The following is a 13,327-nucleotide window of genomic DNA, read 5'->3' as shown; positions in this document are numbered from 1 at the left end:
GAAGCAAAGAAAAAATGAATGGAATATTAGTCTGCCTCTCTCTCTCTCTCCCCTATTCCCTCCCTCCTTCTCTTCCTCTCTCAGGGGATGGTTTACTCAGCAGAGTACATTAAGAAGAAACTGGAGCAGGAAATGATCTTGTCACAAGCCTTTGGAAGAGATTTGGTACATGAGTGATGAATATGTGCATATGTCTCAGTGTGGAGTGTGGTTGAAAGGATTTGTGCATATTGGTTGAAATGTAATAGGTTTGCATAACTAACACTTTCATGGGAACAGAGCATTAGAAGAAATTGAATATTTTGTTGAAGTGTGTGTGTGTGTGTGTGTGTGTGTGTGTGTGTGTGTGTGTGTGTGTGTGTGTGTGTGTGTGTGTGTGTGTGTGTGTGTGTGTGTGTGTGTGTGTGTGTGTGTGTGTGTGTGTGTGTGTGTGTGTGTGTGTGTGTGTGTGTGTGTACAAGTCTAATCCGAATGTTTTTCTCAGGGTAAGGGAACCATGCACTACGGGCTGGTGATAGTGGGACACTCCCTTGGTGCCGGTACTGCAGCCATCCTGTCCTTCCTGCTCCGCCCCCAGTACCCCACACTGCAGTGCTACTCCTACTCTCCACCAGGTGGCCTTCTGAGGTAAATATGGCCGCCTTCATGTCATCAAACCATATGGTAGATGTAGTTGCTCGGCCCATTGCTTGTAGCCACTTGTAGCTATTGCAACAGGACAGAAAGCACCAGAACCTACTCGATCAAGAGAACTTTGCATCAGACATCCATATCCCATTGTTGTATAGCCTGGAATTGTATTGTGAAAGAAATGACCAATAATACTCAACACGCACACTGAAACGTCTCACCTTCAACCGTCATAAGATCACTGTGTAACATGTCCATCTTTCAGTAGATATTAGGCTCTATTATGGGGCTTGTTTCTTTCAGTAGATATTTGGCTCTATTATGGGGCTCGTTTCTTTCAGTAGATATTAGGCTCTATTATGGGGCTCGTTTCTTTCAGTAGATATTAGGCTCTATTATGGGGCTCGTTTCTTTCAGTAGATATTAGGCTCTATTATGGGGCTTGTTTCTTTCAGTAGATATTAGGCTCTGTTATGGGGCTCGTTTCTTTCAGTAGATATTAGGCTCTGTTATGGGGCTCGTTTCTTTCAGTAGATATTAGGCTCTGTTATGGGGCTCGTTTCTTTCAGTAGATATTAGGCTCTGTTATGGGGCTCGTTTCTTTCAGTAGATATTAGGCTCTATTATGGGGCTCGTTTCTTTCAGTAGATATTAGGCTCTATTATGGGGCTCGTTTCTTTCAGTAGATATTAGGCTCTATTATGGGGCCCGTTTCTTTCAGTAGATATTAGGCTCTATTATGGGGCCCGTTTCTTTCAGTAGATATTAGGCTCTATTATGGGGCTCGTTTCATTCAGTAGATATTAGGCTCTATTATGGGGCTCGTTTCTTTCAGTAGTTAATTAGGCTCTATTATGGGGCCCGTTTCTTTCAGTAGATATTAGGCTCTATTATGGGGCTCGTTTCTTTCAGTAGATATTAGGCTCTATTATGGGGCCCGTTTCTTTCAGTAGATATTAGGCTCTATTATGGGGCCCGTTTCTTTCAGTAGATATTAGGCTCTATTATGGGGCCCGTTTCTTTCAGTAGATATTAGGCTCTATTATGGGGCTCGTTTCTTTCAGTAGATATTAGGCTCTATTATGGGGCCCGTTTCTTTCAGTAGATATTAGGCTCTATTATGGGGCCCGTTTCTTTCAGTAGATATTAGGCTCTATTATGGGGCCCGTTTCTTTCAGTAGATATTAGGCTCTATTATGGGGCTCGTTTCATTCAGTAGATATTAGGCTCTATTATGGGGCTCGTTTCTTTCAGTAGTTAATTAGGCTCTATTATGGGGCCCGTTTCTTTCAGTAGATATTAGGCTCTATTATGGGGCCCGTTTCTTTCAGTAGATATTAGGCTCTATTATGGGGCCCGTTTCTTTCAGTAGATATTAGGCTCTATTATGGGGCCCGTTTCTTTCAGTAGATATTAGGCTCTATTATGGGGCCCGTTTCTTTCAGTAGATATTAGGCTCTTATGGGGCTCGTTTCTTTCAGTAGATATTAGGCTCTTATGGGGCCCGTTTCTTTCAGTAGATATTAGGCTCTTATGGGGCTCGTTTCTTTCAGTAGATATTAGGCTCTTATGGGGCCCGTTTCTTTCAGTAGATATTAGGCTCTTATGGGGCCCGTTTCTTTCAGTAGATATTAGGCTCTTATGGGGCTTGTTTTTTTTGTTGCCTTGTGGCAAAGCTGAATAACCTCTATAAAGCGGCCAGCCCCCTCAAACTGGATTTGCAATGGAACTCCTAGTGAAAGAGGTTGTGTGAACATATGCCCTGTTCCAGTGCTCTGCCAGTCCAGTGCTGTTCTGAGAAGGTCATTTGTGGTTAGAACTGGTTCTAGATTATCTGTGCTGATCAGATGAGGTAGAGGCCTTTTGTCAAGTCCTCCAGTTTCTAGGTTATAGCATAAAGCAGGGAACTCAGAAGCCTCATCTCTGTATACACCAGTGTTTTCTGTGCTGAAATATTTGTTCTTCTTCATATTTGTCAGTCGTGACTCGTGATCTAGCCTGTTTGTCTCTGATCTCATCTATTGATATTGATTAGATCCCAATCCCGTTTATGACACCACTGTCTATCTTAAATGCTTTTTATCAGAGGGCAACTCATCGCGGGCCTTGATGCCTCTACACATCAACGTTTGCTGTGGAGAGATGTTGAATTATTTAGCTAGAATGAGATCAGGCTCGTGATTTTTGTGTGTGGAAAAGGTCTGGCTGGAAATTCAGCAGCAACAGTTTCAGTGGTGACGGAGGGAAAGAGAGTACACATCACACTCTTACTAGACAAACACTTAGTTTTTCTGACCCGCTCTTCCTTTTTCCACATCCTCTTTCTCTTTTTGTGTCTCTGACAAGCATTTCGCTACACCCGCTGTAACATCTACTAAATATGTGTATGTGACCAATAACATTTGATTTGACTCTCCTCATCGTTTTGTTTCTACAGTGAGGATGCCATGGAGTACTCCAAAGAGTTTGTCACTTCTGTCGTTTTGGGAAAGGACCTTGTCCCAAGGTATGTCATCTATGTAGAAACCCCACCTATTTCAAGTATCGTATGTCATGATGTACAGCTGTACTCATTTCTCTCCTGTTTGTCTCATAGGATTGGTCTCTCTCAGTTGGAGGGGTTTCGGCGCCACCTGCTGGAAGTCTTACAGAAGAGCGACAAGCCAAAGGTAGCGCATGTATTTCTAATTAGATAGCAAACTGTGTGTGTGTGATCAAACCCTGTATATTCTACAGAAAGGAAGCATCGACACTGTGCTCTAACTGCTATCAGTATAGGTTGTAACTGCTGATATCTCCCTGCCAGTGGAGGATCATTGCAGGGGGAACTAAGTGCATTCCTAAGTCCGAGCTGCCTGTGGACGACGGCCCCCAGCCCCAGACAGCCCCCGTGCCCCCCAGCACCCGTCTCTGGCTGCATCCCAGTGATCTCAGCATCGCCCTGTCAGCCTCCACCCCCCTCTACCCCCCGGGCAAGGTCATCCACGTGGTCCACAACCACCCCGCAGAGACATGGTAAGAGCCCTGGCATTACAATGATGGCACAAGAAAGTTTATTTGTCACATTCACAGGGTCACAGATTTCATTTCAGGGTACTGTGGAATCCTCTGACCAACAATGCAGGTCAAAGTGAAGTGAGTGAAACAATAGTACAAATAATATTAGTAGTAATACAAAGTTTAAAAAAATAGAATAGAAAAAGATCACAGGACAACATATACTGTATATACACTACCGTTCAAAAGTTTGGGGTCATTTAGAAATGTCCTTGTTTTTGAAAGGAAAGCAATTTTTTTGTCCATTTGAAATATCATCAAATTGATCAGATGTACAGTGTAGACATTGTTAATGTTGTAAATTACTATTGTTGCTGGAAACGGCAGATTTTTTAAAAAGTATATATATAGGTGTACAGAGGCCCATTATCAGCAACTATCACACTTGTGTTCCAATGGAACGTTGTGTCAGCTAATCCAAGTTGATCATTTTAAAAGGCTAATTGATTATTTAAAAAAACTTTTGCAATTATGTTAGCACAGCTGAAAATTGTTGTTTTGATTTAAGAAGGAATAAAACTGGCCTTTAGACTAGTTGAGTATCAGCATTTGTGGGTTCGATTACAGGTTCAAAATGGCCAGAAACAAATTACTTTCTTATGAAACTCGTCAGTCTATTCTTGTTCTTGTTCTGTGAGGCGTCTGTTTCTCAAACTAGACACTCTAATGTACTTGTCCTCTTGCTCAGTTGTGCACTGGGGCCTCCCACTCTTTCTATTCTGGTTGGAGCCAGTTTGCGCTGTTCTGTGAAGGTAGTACACAGCATGGTACGAGATCTTCAGTTTCTTGGCAATTTCTCACATAGAATAGCCTTCATTTCTAAATGACCCCAAACTTTTGAACTGTAGTGTATACACACATTTACAGCTAGTTTTAAATGATATACAGCTGCTGCAGTTAAAAGTAGTGAAGTGTATAAACAAGGATACTTCTCTATAGAGTGAGTAACAATGATAAATGTCCATTGTGAGTTGAGGGGGGCAGGGGGGGGGGGGGTAAATGTCTGTTGCGGTGGAGGTCAAATGAAGTCCGGTGGCAGGAGAGGGGCAGGGGGAGCAGGTAGCAGCCTATTGGTGGCTATTCAGCAGCCTGATGATCTGGGGTTAGAAGCTATTGGCCAGTCTGTCAGTTTTTGCCATGATGCACCTATATTGATTGTTGAAATCAGGGAGAACAGGCTGTGTCTCGGGTGGCTGAGGTCCATGATGATCTTCTTGGCCTTCCTGCGACACCTTGTGTTGTAGGTGTCCTGGAGAGCAGGCAGTGTGCACCCGATGGTGCGTTCGGCTGAGCGTACCACCCTCTGTAGAGCCTTGCGGTCAGCGGCGGCAGAGTTGCCGTACCAGGCTGTGATGCAGCCCAACCGTATGCTCTCGATGGTGCTCCTGAAGAACACTGAGGGCCCTCGGGGACAGGCCAAATTTCTTCAGCCTCTTGAGGTTGAAGAGTTGCTGTCGTGCCTCCTTCAGAGATTACGATCAACTTTATTATCCCACTCGGGGGAAATTTGTTTGGTCATGTGCTTAAAAATACTTTACATGAAACTACACAAAATAATTAATTCAAAGTGCCATAGCTACACATTTAAAGTGAAAGTGCAATATGCTGTATACTGGAGGGACCAACAGACTCTCTATTATACAGCCTAATGGCTGTTGGAATGAAAGAGTCCCATATCTATCTGTTTTGAGTGATGGGGATGAGTTGTGTCCTGTAAAATGCTTTCAAGTTTTAGGAGGATGTGTTTTTGTGTGCAGGTTGGTGGCTGATTCTTGATCTATACCAATTATCCTTCCCGCCGCTTTATGCGCTGAAGCATATTCACCACGGTGTCTGTGTGGTTTGACCATTTCAGCTTCTTAGATGTTTATGCAGATTAACTTTTTTTTGACCGTCTCCAGGCCGGCTGGGAGTGTGCTCAGCCTGGTTCCTCCTGAAGTCCACAACCAGCTCCTTTGTTTTGCTGACGTTGAGGGATTTGTTGTTTACCTGGCACCACGCCGTAAGAATGCCTGCCTCCTCTCTGTAGACCGTCTTGTCACATCAGTAACTTGATGATGGAGTTGGGACTGTGAGGCCACCCGGTCGCGGGTATACAGGGAGTACAGTAGGGGACTGAGGATGCACCCTTGTGGGGCTCCCGTGTTAAGGATCAGTGTGAAGGAGGTGATGTTGCCTAACTTCACCACCTGGGGGCAGCCCGTCAGGAAGTCCAGCACCCAGTTGCATAGGGAGGAGTTCAGTCCCAAGGCGGTGAGCTTAGCGGTATTGTAGTTGATGAACAGCATCCTCACATGCATTCCTTTCGTCCAGTTGGGTGAGGACAGTGTATACTACCAGTCAGTTTAGTACACATCTAGTGTGACATGTTTTATGCTATTTGGATAGAAACTGTACGAGGGAAAAGACTGGCTTTACTCAGACATTACTTTTGGTATAAATGTGCATGCATACATCATTTTGCTGCGTATATAATTTAGCATGCCCCTCTGTGTGTAGCTGTGGACAGGAGGAGCCCACCTACTCAGCTCTCTGGGGGGATAACAAGTCTTTCAACGAGGTCATCATCTCCCCTGCCATGCTAAATGAGCACATGCCTCACATGGTGATGGAGGGACTCAACAAGGTCTGTGAATATAATAGATACACTGTCCATGTCTGTCTGGGTTTCCTTTGTGTGTTGGATGGGATGAGTGGAGGTTTCCTGTAGATAAAATTAGATTGTAGGGGTCCTGGTCAGATGCTCTGTTGGGGAAGGTGACAGAATAAGGTAGCGGAGCCCTGGTGAAGTGCACTGAGGGAAGTATCAATTTATCCAACCTCATTCATGCACTGAGTTGGCAGGTGATGACATTGGATGAATGTTCTACAGTTGACGTCGGAAGTATACAGTGGGGCAAAAAAGTATTTAGTCAGCCACCAATTGTGCAAGTTCTCACACTTAAAAAGATGAGAGGCCTGTAATTTTCATCATAGGTACACTTCAACTATGACAGACAAAATGAGAAAAAAATCCAGAAAATCACATTGTAGGATTTTTAATGAATTTATTTGCAAATTATGGTGGAAAATAAGTATTTGGTCACCATAATTTTGGTCACACAAAAACCATCCCAACCGTGAAGCCCCACAACACGGTTGGGATGGTTTTCTTTGGCTTGCAAGCCTCCTCCTTTTTCCTCCAAACATAACGATGTACTCGTCAGACTCCGAAAAAGGGCACATCGCGCACCACTTCCCAGTATTCTTCTTGCCAATGTCCAGTCTCTCGACAACAAGGTTGATGAAATCCGAGCAAGGGTGGCATTCCAGAGGGATATCAGAGACTGCAACGTTCTCTGCTTTACGGAGACATGGCTTACTGGGAAAACGCTATCCAGGGCGGTACAGCCAACGGGTTTCTCCACGCATCGCGCCGACAGAAACAAACATCTCTCTGGTAAGAAGAGTGGAGGGGGCGTATGCCTCATGACTAACGGGACATGGTGTGATGAAGGAAACATACAGGAACTCAAATCCTTCTGTTCACCTGATTTAGAATTCCTCACAATCAAATGTAGACCGCATTATCTTCCAAGAGAATTCTCTTCGATTATAATCACAGCCGTATATATCCCCCCCCAAGCAGACACATCGATGGCTCTGAACGAACTTTATTTAACTCTTTGCAAACTGGAAAACATTTATCCGGAGGCTGCATTCATTGTAGCTGGGGATTTTAACAAAGCCAATCTGAAAACAAGACTCCCTAAATTTTATCAGCATATCGATTGCGCAACCAGGGGTGGTAAAACCTTGGATCACTGTTACTCTAACTTCCGCGACGCATATAAGGCCCTGCCCCGCCCCCTTTCGGAAAAGCTGACCACGACTCCATTTTGCTGATCCCTGCCTACAGGCAGAAATTAAAACAAGAGGCTCCCACGCTGAGGTCTGTCCAACGCTGGTCAGACCAAGCTGACTCTACACTCCAAGACTGCTTCCATCACGTGGACTGGGACATGTTTCGTATTGCGTCAGATGGGAATATTGACGAATACGCTGATTCGGTGTGCGAGTTCATTAGAACGTGCGTCGAAGATGTCGTTCCCATAGCAACGATAAAAACATTCCCTAACCAGAAACCGTGGATTGATGGCAGCATTCGCGTGAAACTGAAAGCGCGAACCACTGCTTTTAATCAGGGCAAGGTGTCTGGCAACATGACTGAATACAAACAGTGCAGCTATTCCCTCCGTAAGGCTATCAAACAAGCTAAGCGTCAGTACAGAGACAAAGTGGAATCTCAATTCAATGGCTCAGACACAAGAGGCATGTGGCAGGGTCTACAGTCAATCACGGACTACAAGATGAAATCCAGCCCAGTCACGGACCAGGATGTCTTGCTCCCAGGCAGACTAAATAACTTTTTTGCCCGCTTTGAGGACAATACAGTGCCACTGACACGGCCTGCAACGGAAACATGCAGTCTCTCCTTCACTGCAGCCGAGGTGATTAAGACATTTAAACGTGTTAACCCTCGCAAGGCTGCAGGCCCAGACGGCATCCCCAGCCGCGCCCTCCGAGCATGCGCAGACCAGCTGGCCGGTGTGTTTACGGACATATTCAATCAATCCCTATACCAGTCTGCTGTTCCCACATGCTTCAAGAGGGCCACCATTGTTCCTGTTCCCAAGAAAGCTAAGGTAACTGAGCTAAACGACTACCGCCCCGTAGCACTCACTTCCGTCATCATGAAGTGCTTTGAGAGACTAGTCAAGGACCATATCACCTCCACCCTACCTGACACCCTAGACCCACTCCAATTTGCTTACCGCCCAAATAGGTCCACAGACGATGCAATCTCAACCACACTGCACACTGCCCTAACCCACCTGGACAAGAGGAATACCTATGTGAGAATGCTGTTCATCGACTACAGCTCGGCATTCAACACCATAGTACCCTCCAAGCTCGTCATCAAGCTCGAGACCCTGGGTCTCGACCCCGCCCTGTGCAACTGGGTACTGGACTTCCTGACGGGCCGCCCCCAGGTGGTGAGGGTAGGCAACAACATCTCCTCCCCGCTGATCCTCAACACGGGGCCCCACAAGGGTGCGTTCTGAGCCCTCTCCTGTACTCCCTGTTCACCCACGACTGCGTGGCCACGCACGCCTCCAACTCAATCATCAAGTTTGCGGACGACACAACAGTGGTAGGCTTGATTACCAACAACGACGAGACGGCCTACAGGGAGGAGGTGAGGGCCCTTGGAGTGTGGTGTCAGGAAAATAACCTCACACTCAACGTCAACAAAACTAAGGAGATGATTGTGGACTTCAGGAAACAGCAGAGGGAACACCCCCTATCCACATCGATGGAACAGTAGTGGAGAGGGTAGCTAGTTTTAAGTTCCTCGGCATACACATCACAGACAAACTGAATTGGTCCACTCACACTGACAGCGTCGTGAAGAAGGCGCAGCAGCGCCTATTCAACCTCAGGAGGCTGAAGAAATTCGGCTTGTCACCAAAAGCACTCACAAACTTCTACAGATGCACAATCGAGAGCATCCTGGCGGGCTGTATCACCGCCTGGTACGGCAACTGCTCCGCCCTCAACCGTAAGGCTCTCCAGAGGGTAGTGAGGACTGCACAACGCATCACCGGGGGCAAACTACCTGCCCTCCAGGACACCTACACCACCCGTTGTTACAGGAAGGCCATAAAGATCATCAAGGACATCAACCACCCGAACCACTGCCTGTTCACCCCGCTATCATCCAGAAGGCGAGGTCAGTACAGGTGCATCAAAGCTGGGACCGAGAGACTGAAAAACAGCTTCTATCTCAAGGCCATCAGACTGTTAAATAGCCACCACTAACATTGAGTGGCTGCTGCCAACACACTGTCATTGACACTGACCCAACTCCAGCCATTTTAATAATGGGAATTGATGGGAAATGATGTAAATATATCACTAGCCACTTTAAACAATGGTACCTTATATAATGTTACTTACCCTACATTATTCATCTCATATACATATGTATATACTGTACTCTACAACATCGACTGCATCCTTATGTAACACATGTATCACTAGCCACTTTAACTATGCCACTTTGTTTACTTTGTCTACACACTCATCTCATATGTATATACTGTACTCGATACCATCTACTGTATGCTGCTCTGTACCATCACTCATTCATATATCCTTATGTACATGTTCCTTATCCCCTTACACTGTGTATAAGACTGTAGTTTTGGAATTGTTAGTTAGATTACTTGTTGGTTATCACTGCATTGTCGGAACTAGAAGCACAAGCATTTCGCTACACTCGCATTAACATCTGCTAACCATGTGTATGTGACAAATAAAATTTGATTTGATTTGATATGGCCAAACAGTTATATTTCTGTTTCATCAGACCAGAGGACATTTCTCCAAAAATTACGATCTTTGTCCCCATGTGCAGTTGCAAACCGTAGTCTGGCTTTTTTATGGCGGGTTTGGAGCAGTGGCTTCTTCCTTGCTGAGCGGCCTTTCAGGTTATGTCGATATACTTTACTGTGGATATAGATATTTTTGTACCTGTTTCCTCCAGCATCTTCACAAGGTCCTTTGCTGTTCTGGGATTGATTTGCAGTTTTCGCACCAAAGTACGTTCATCTCTAGGAGACAGAACGCGTCTCCTTCCTGAGTGGTGTGACAACTGCGTGGTCCCATGGTGTTTATACTTGCGTACTATTGTTTGTACAGATGTAGGTGGTAGCTTCAGGCGTTTGGAAATTGCTCCCAAGGATGAACCAGACTTGGTCATTGCTAATTTAATTTGATTTATCCATGATGTCAAGCAAAGAGGCACTGTGTTTGAAGGTAGCCTTGAAATACATCCACAGGTACACCTCCAATTGACTCGAATGATGTCAATTAGCCTATCAGAAGCTTGGAATTTTCCAAGCTGTTTAAAGGCACAGTCAACTTAGTGTAACTTCTGACCCACTGGAATTGTGATAGTGAAATAATCTGTAAACAATTGTTGGAAAAATTACCTGTCCTGCACAAAGTAGATGTCCTAACCGACTTGCCAAAGCTATAATTTGTTAACAAGAAATTTGTGGAGAGGTTGAAAAACAAGTTTTAATGACTCCAACCTAAGTGTAATGTAAACTTCCAAATTCAACTGTATGTTTGAATGTGTTTGTGGGTTTCTGTCTGTAAAAGCTTTCCTAACAATTGTATGTTTTCAATGAATAGTTAGAACTAACCATGTTTTCTTGTGCTGTAGCTGGTGAAGGGTGCTGTTCACTGATGGTGTGCTGGATGTTCTGTCTGGTCTGCTCCACAGGCACTACATGCTTAGGCTATACTGAGGTTACTCTGATGGAACTGCATTGGTGTTGGACTGTGTCTGCTGTGTGTTGGGTATTGGTGTAAGCATGGTGTTGGACTGTGTCTGCTGTGTGTTGGGTATTGGTGTAATAAGCATGGTGTTGTGTGATTGAAACTGCAGTGGTGTGTTTTTATGTCTGTGTGATACTTATGATGTCTCTGCAGGTACTGGAACCATTTGGTCTCAGTTCTGAGCAGGCAGGTGCAGAGCCAATGGAGATGGAGGATGAGGGCCAACCAGCCAGCACTGTTGTGGTCATAACCTCTGAAACAGAGCTGCCCTCTACACCTCTTCTTTCAGATACCTCCTCTAACACCCACAAAGACTCACTCTCTCCCTCTCCTCTTTCAGATACCTCCTCTAACCCCCACAAAGACTCACTCTCTCCCTCTCCTCTTCCAGATACCTCCTCTAACCCCCACAAAGACTCACTCTCTCCCTCTCCTCTTTCAGATACCTCCTCTCAAAGACTCACTCTCTCCCTCTCCTCTTTCAGATACCTCCTCTAACCCCCACAAAGACTCACTCTCTCCCTCTCTTCTTTCAGATACCTCCTCTAACCCCCACAAAGACTCACTCTCTCCCTCTCCTCTTCCAGATACCTCCTCTAACCCCCACAAAGACTCACTCTCTCCCTCTCTTCTTTCAGATACCTCCTCTAACCCCCACAAAGACTCACTCTCTCCCTCTCCTCTTTCAGATACCTCCTCTAACCCCCACAAAGACTCACTCTCTCCCTCTCCTCTTTCAGATACCTCCTCTAACCCCCACAAAGACTCACTCTCTCCCTCTCCTCTTTCAGATACCTCCTCTAACCCCCACAAAGTCTCACTCTCTCCCTCTCCTCTTTCAGATACCTCCTCTAACCCCCACAAAGACTCACTCTCTCCCTCTCCTCTTTCAGATACCTCCTCTAACCCCCACAGAGACTCACTCTCTCCCTCTCCTCTTTCAGATAGCTCTTCTGATACCAAGACAGACCCACTCTTTTTCTCTCCTCTTTCAAATACATCTTCTGATAACCGAAAATACTTTTCCTCTCCCTGTTTTCTTTCAGATTGTCCCTCTACCCCCAAAATAGAGCTGCCATCTACCCCTCTTACAGATACTGCATCTGTTCCCCAAACACACTGTACCCCTCCTCCTATGGGTAGTCTTTCCCCCACTGAACCATCAAATACCTCCCCACAAATAGACCAACCCGCCGTCTCCCAAATAGACCAACCCGCCGTCTCCCACATAGACCAACCCGCCGTCTCCCACATAGACCAACCCGCCGTCTCCCACATAGACCAACCCGCCGTCTCCCAATTATCGAATGGCCCCTCTACTCAGAAAACTGACTTGTTCTCTACACCTATGTCACACCCACTCTCTTTCCCTCAAGCATCAAGTATCCCCCAAACAGACCTACCCTTTCCCCCACAATCATGGCAGACAGACCCCTCCTCTCACAGGTGTACACTTCCACCAAGCCCCTCTGAACCTGTACTATCCAATACCCCTTCATCTACCCAAGTCGACTCTTCAAATCCACCATCCACCACCCTCCCACTACCTATCCCAAATCTTCTGGTTTAACATTAGTCTCTGCCTCTCCAGCTTACAGTCCTCCTCTGCCTCTTCAGTCTTACGAACCCTGTCTTGCTCTTTGCTTTAGCTTCAAATTGTTCAGATTGAGAAACCACCACACACCCTACTTACTAATACACACTTTTCTCTAGATGCAGTGAGGTTTCCATGGTTACCCCCATTTCTCCAACACTAACCCCTCCTCATTATTCCTTGTGGCCTCCTGCTGTTGCAAATTGGCAGCTCAAGGTGTCCTGAGTAAGGAGGATGTGCTAAGTGTCTCTGAGTCCTCTGATTCCCCCACAGTTGGCATGATGGCACAAACAGACTGGTAACCAGGCTCCTGTAGACCGTGTGGTCACATCAAATATATTCTAATGGTCTGGTTTTATATTAGTGTAGCCCGTTACCTGACGGTGATGACTACTTGTACAGATTGACCAGCCTGAAATAACCTCCCACCATTCAGACCAGTTCACTTTATATTAGTGTGATGATGGAGCACTAAGCTAGCCCTCATTTATGCTCAATTCATTGATATAATTAGTCAAAAGATAAATTGACCTAATAATATATCTCAATGGGTTCGTTACAAAGAGGGAGGACGTGCTTGTCTATTAGTCATGGTCAGTGCTTGACTTGGGCAGGAGCTCACCAGAGCTGAATACCTGCACCTCACATTTTCTACTG

At 45.5% G+C, this 13,327-nt stretch overlaps 1 protein-coding gene across 2 annotated transcripts in view; it reads left to right on the top strand.

Annotated features, from left to right (window-relative positions):
- The window catches only part of LOC124033640 (diacylglycerol lipase-alpha-like), a 44,943-nt gene that overhangs the window by 25,579 nt on the left and 6,037 nt on the right, over positions 1-13,327 (top strand). For both annotated transcript variants that reach the window (XM_046345781.1, XM_046345782.1), the window contains 6 exons: positions 85-165; positions 485-627; positions 3,068-3,136; positions 3,227-3,299; positions 3,437-3,645; positions 6,187-6,313. In XM_046345781.1, the coding sequence (XP_046201737.1) occupies positions 85-165; positions 485-627; positions 3,068-3,136; positions 3,227-3,299; positions 3,437-3,645; positions 6,187-6,313 (702 nt within the window). The remainder of the gene's footprint in view (positions 1-84; positions 166-484; positions 628-3,067; positions 3,137-3,226; positions 3,300-3,436; positions 3,646-6,186; positions 6,314-13,327) is intronic.

This window comes from Oncorhynchus gorbuscha, linkage group LG04, assembly GCF_021184085.1.
Source record: "Oncorhynchus gorbuscha isolate QuinsamMale2020 ecotype Even-year linkage group LG04, OgorEven_v1.0, whole genome shotgun sequence".
NCBI classification, from domain to species: domain Eukaryota; kingdom Metazoa; phylum Chordata; class Actinopteri; order Salmoniformes; family Salmonidae; genus Oncorhynchus; species Oncorhynchus gorbuscha.
This window is presented reverse-complemented; position numbering and strand designations above follow the sequence as displayed.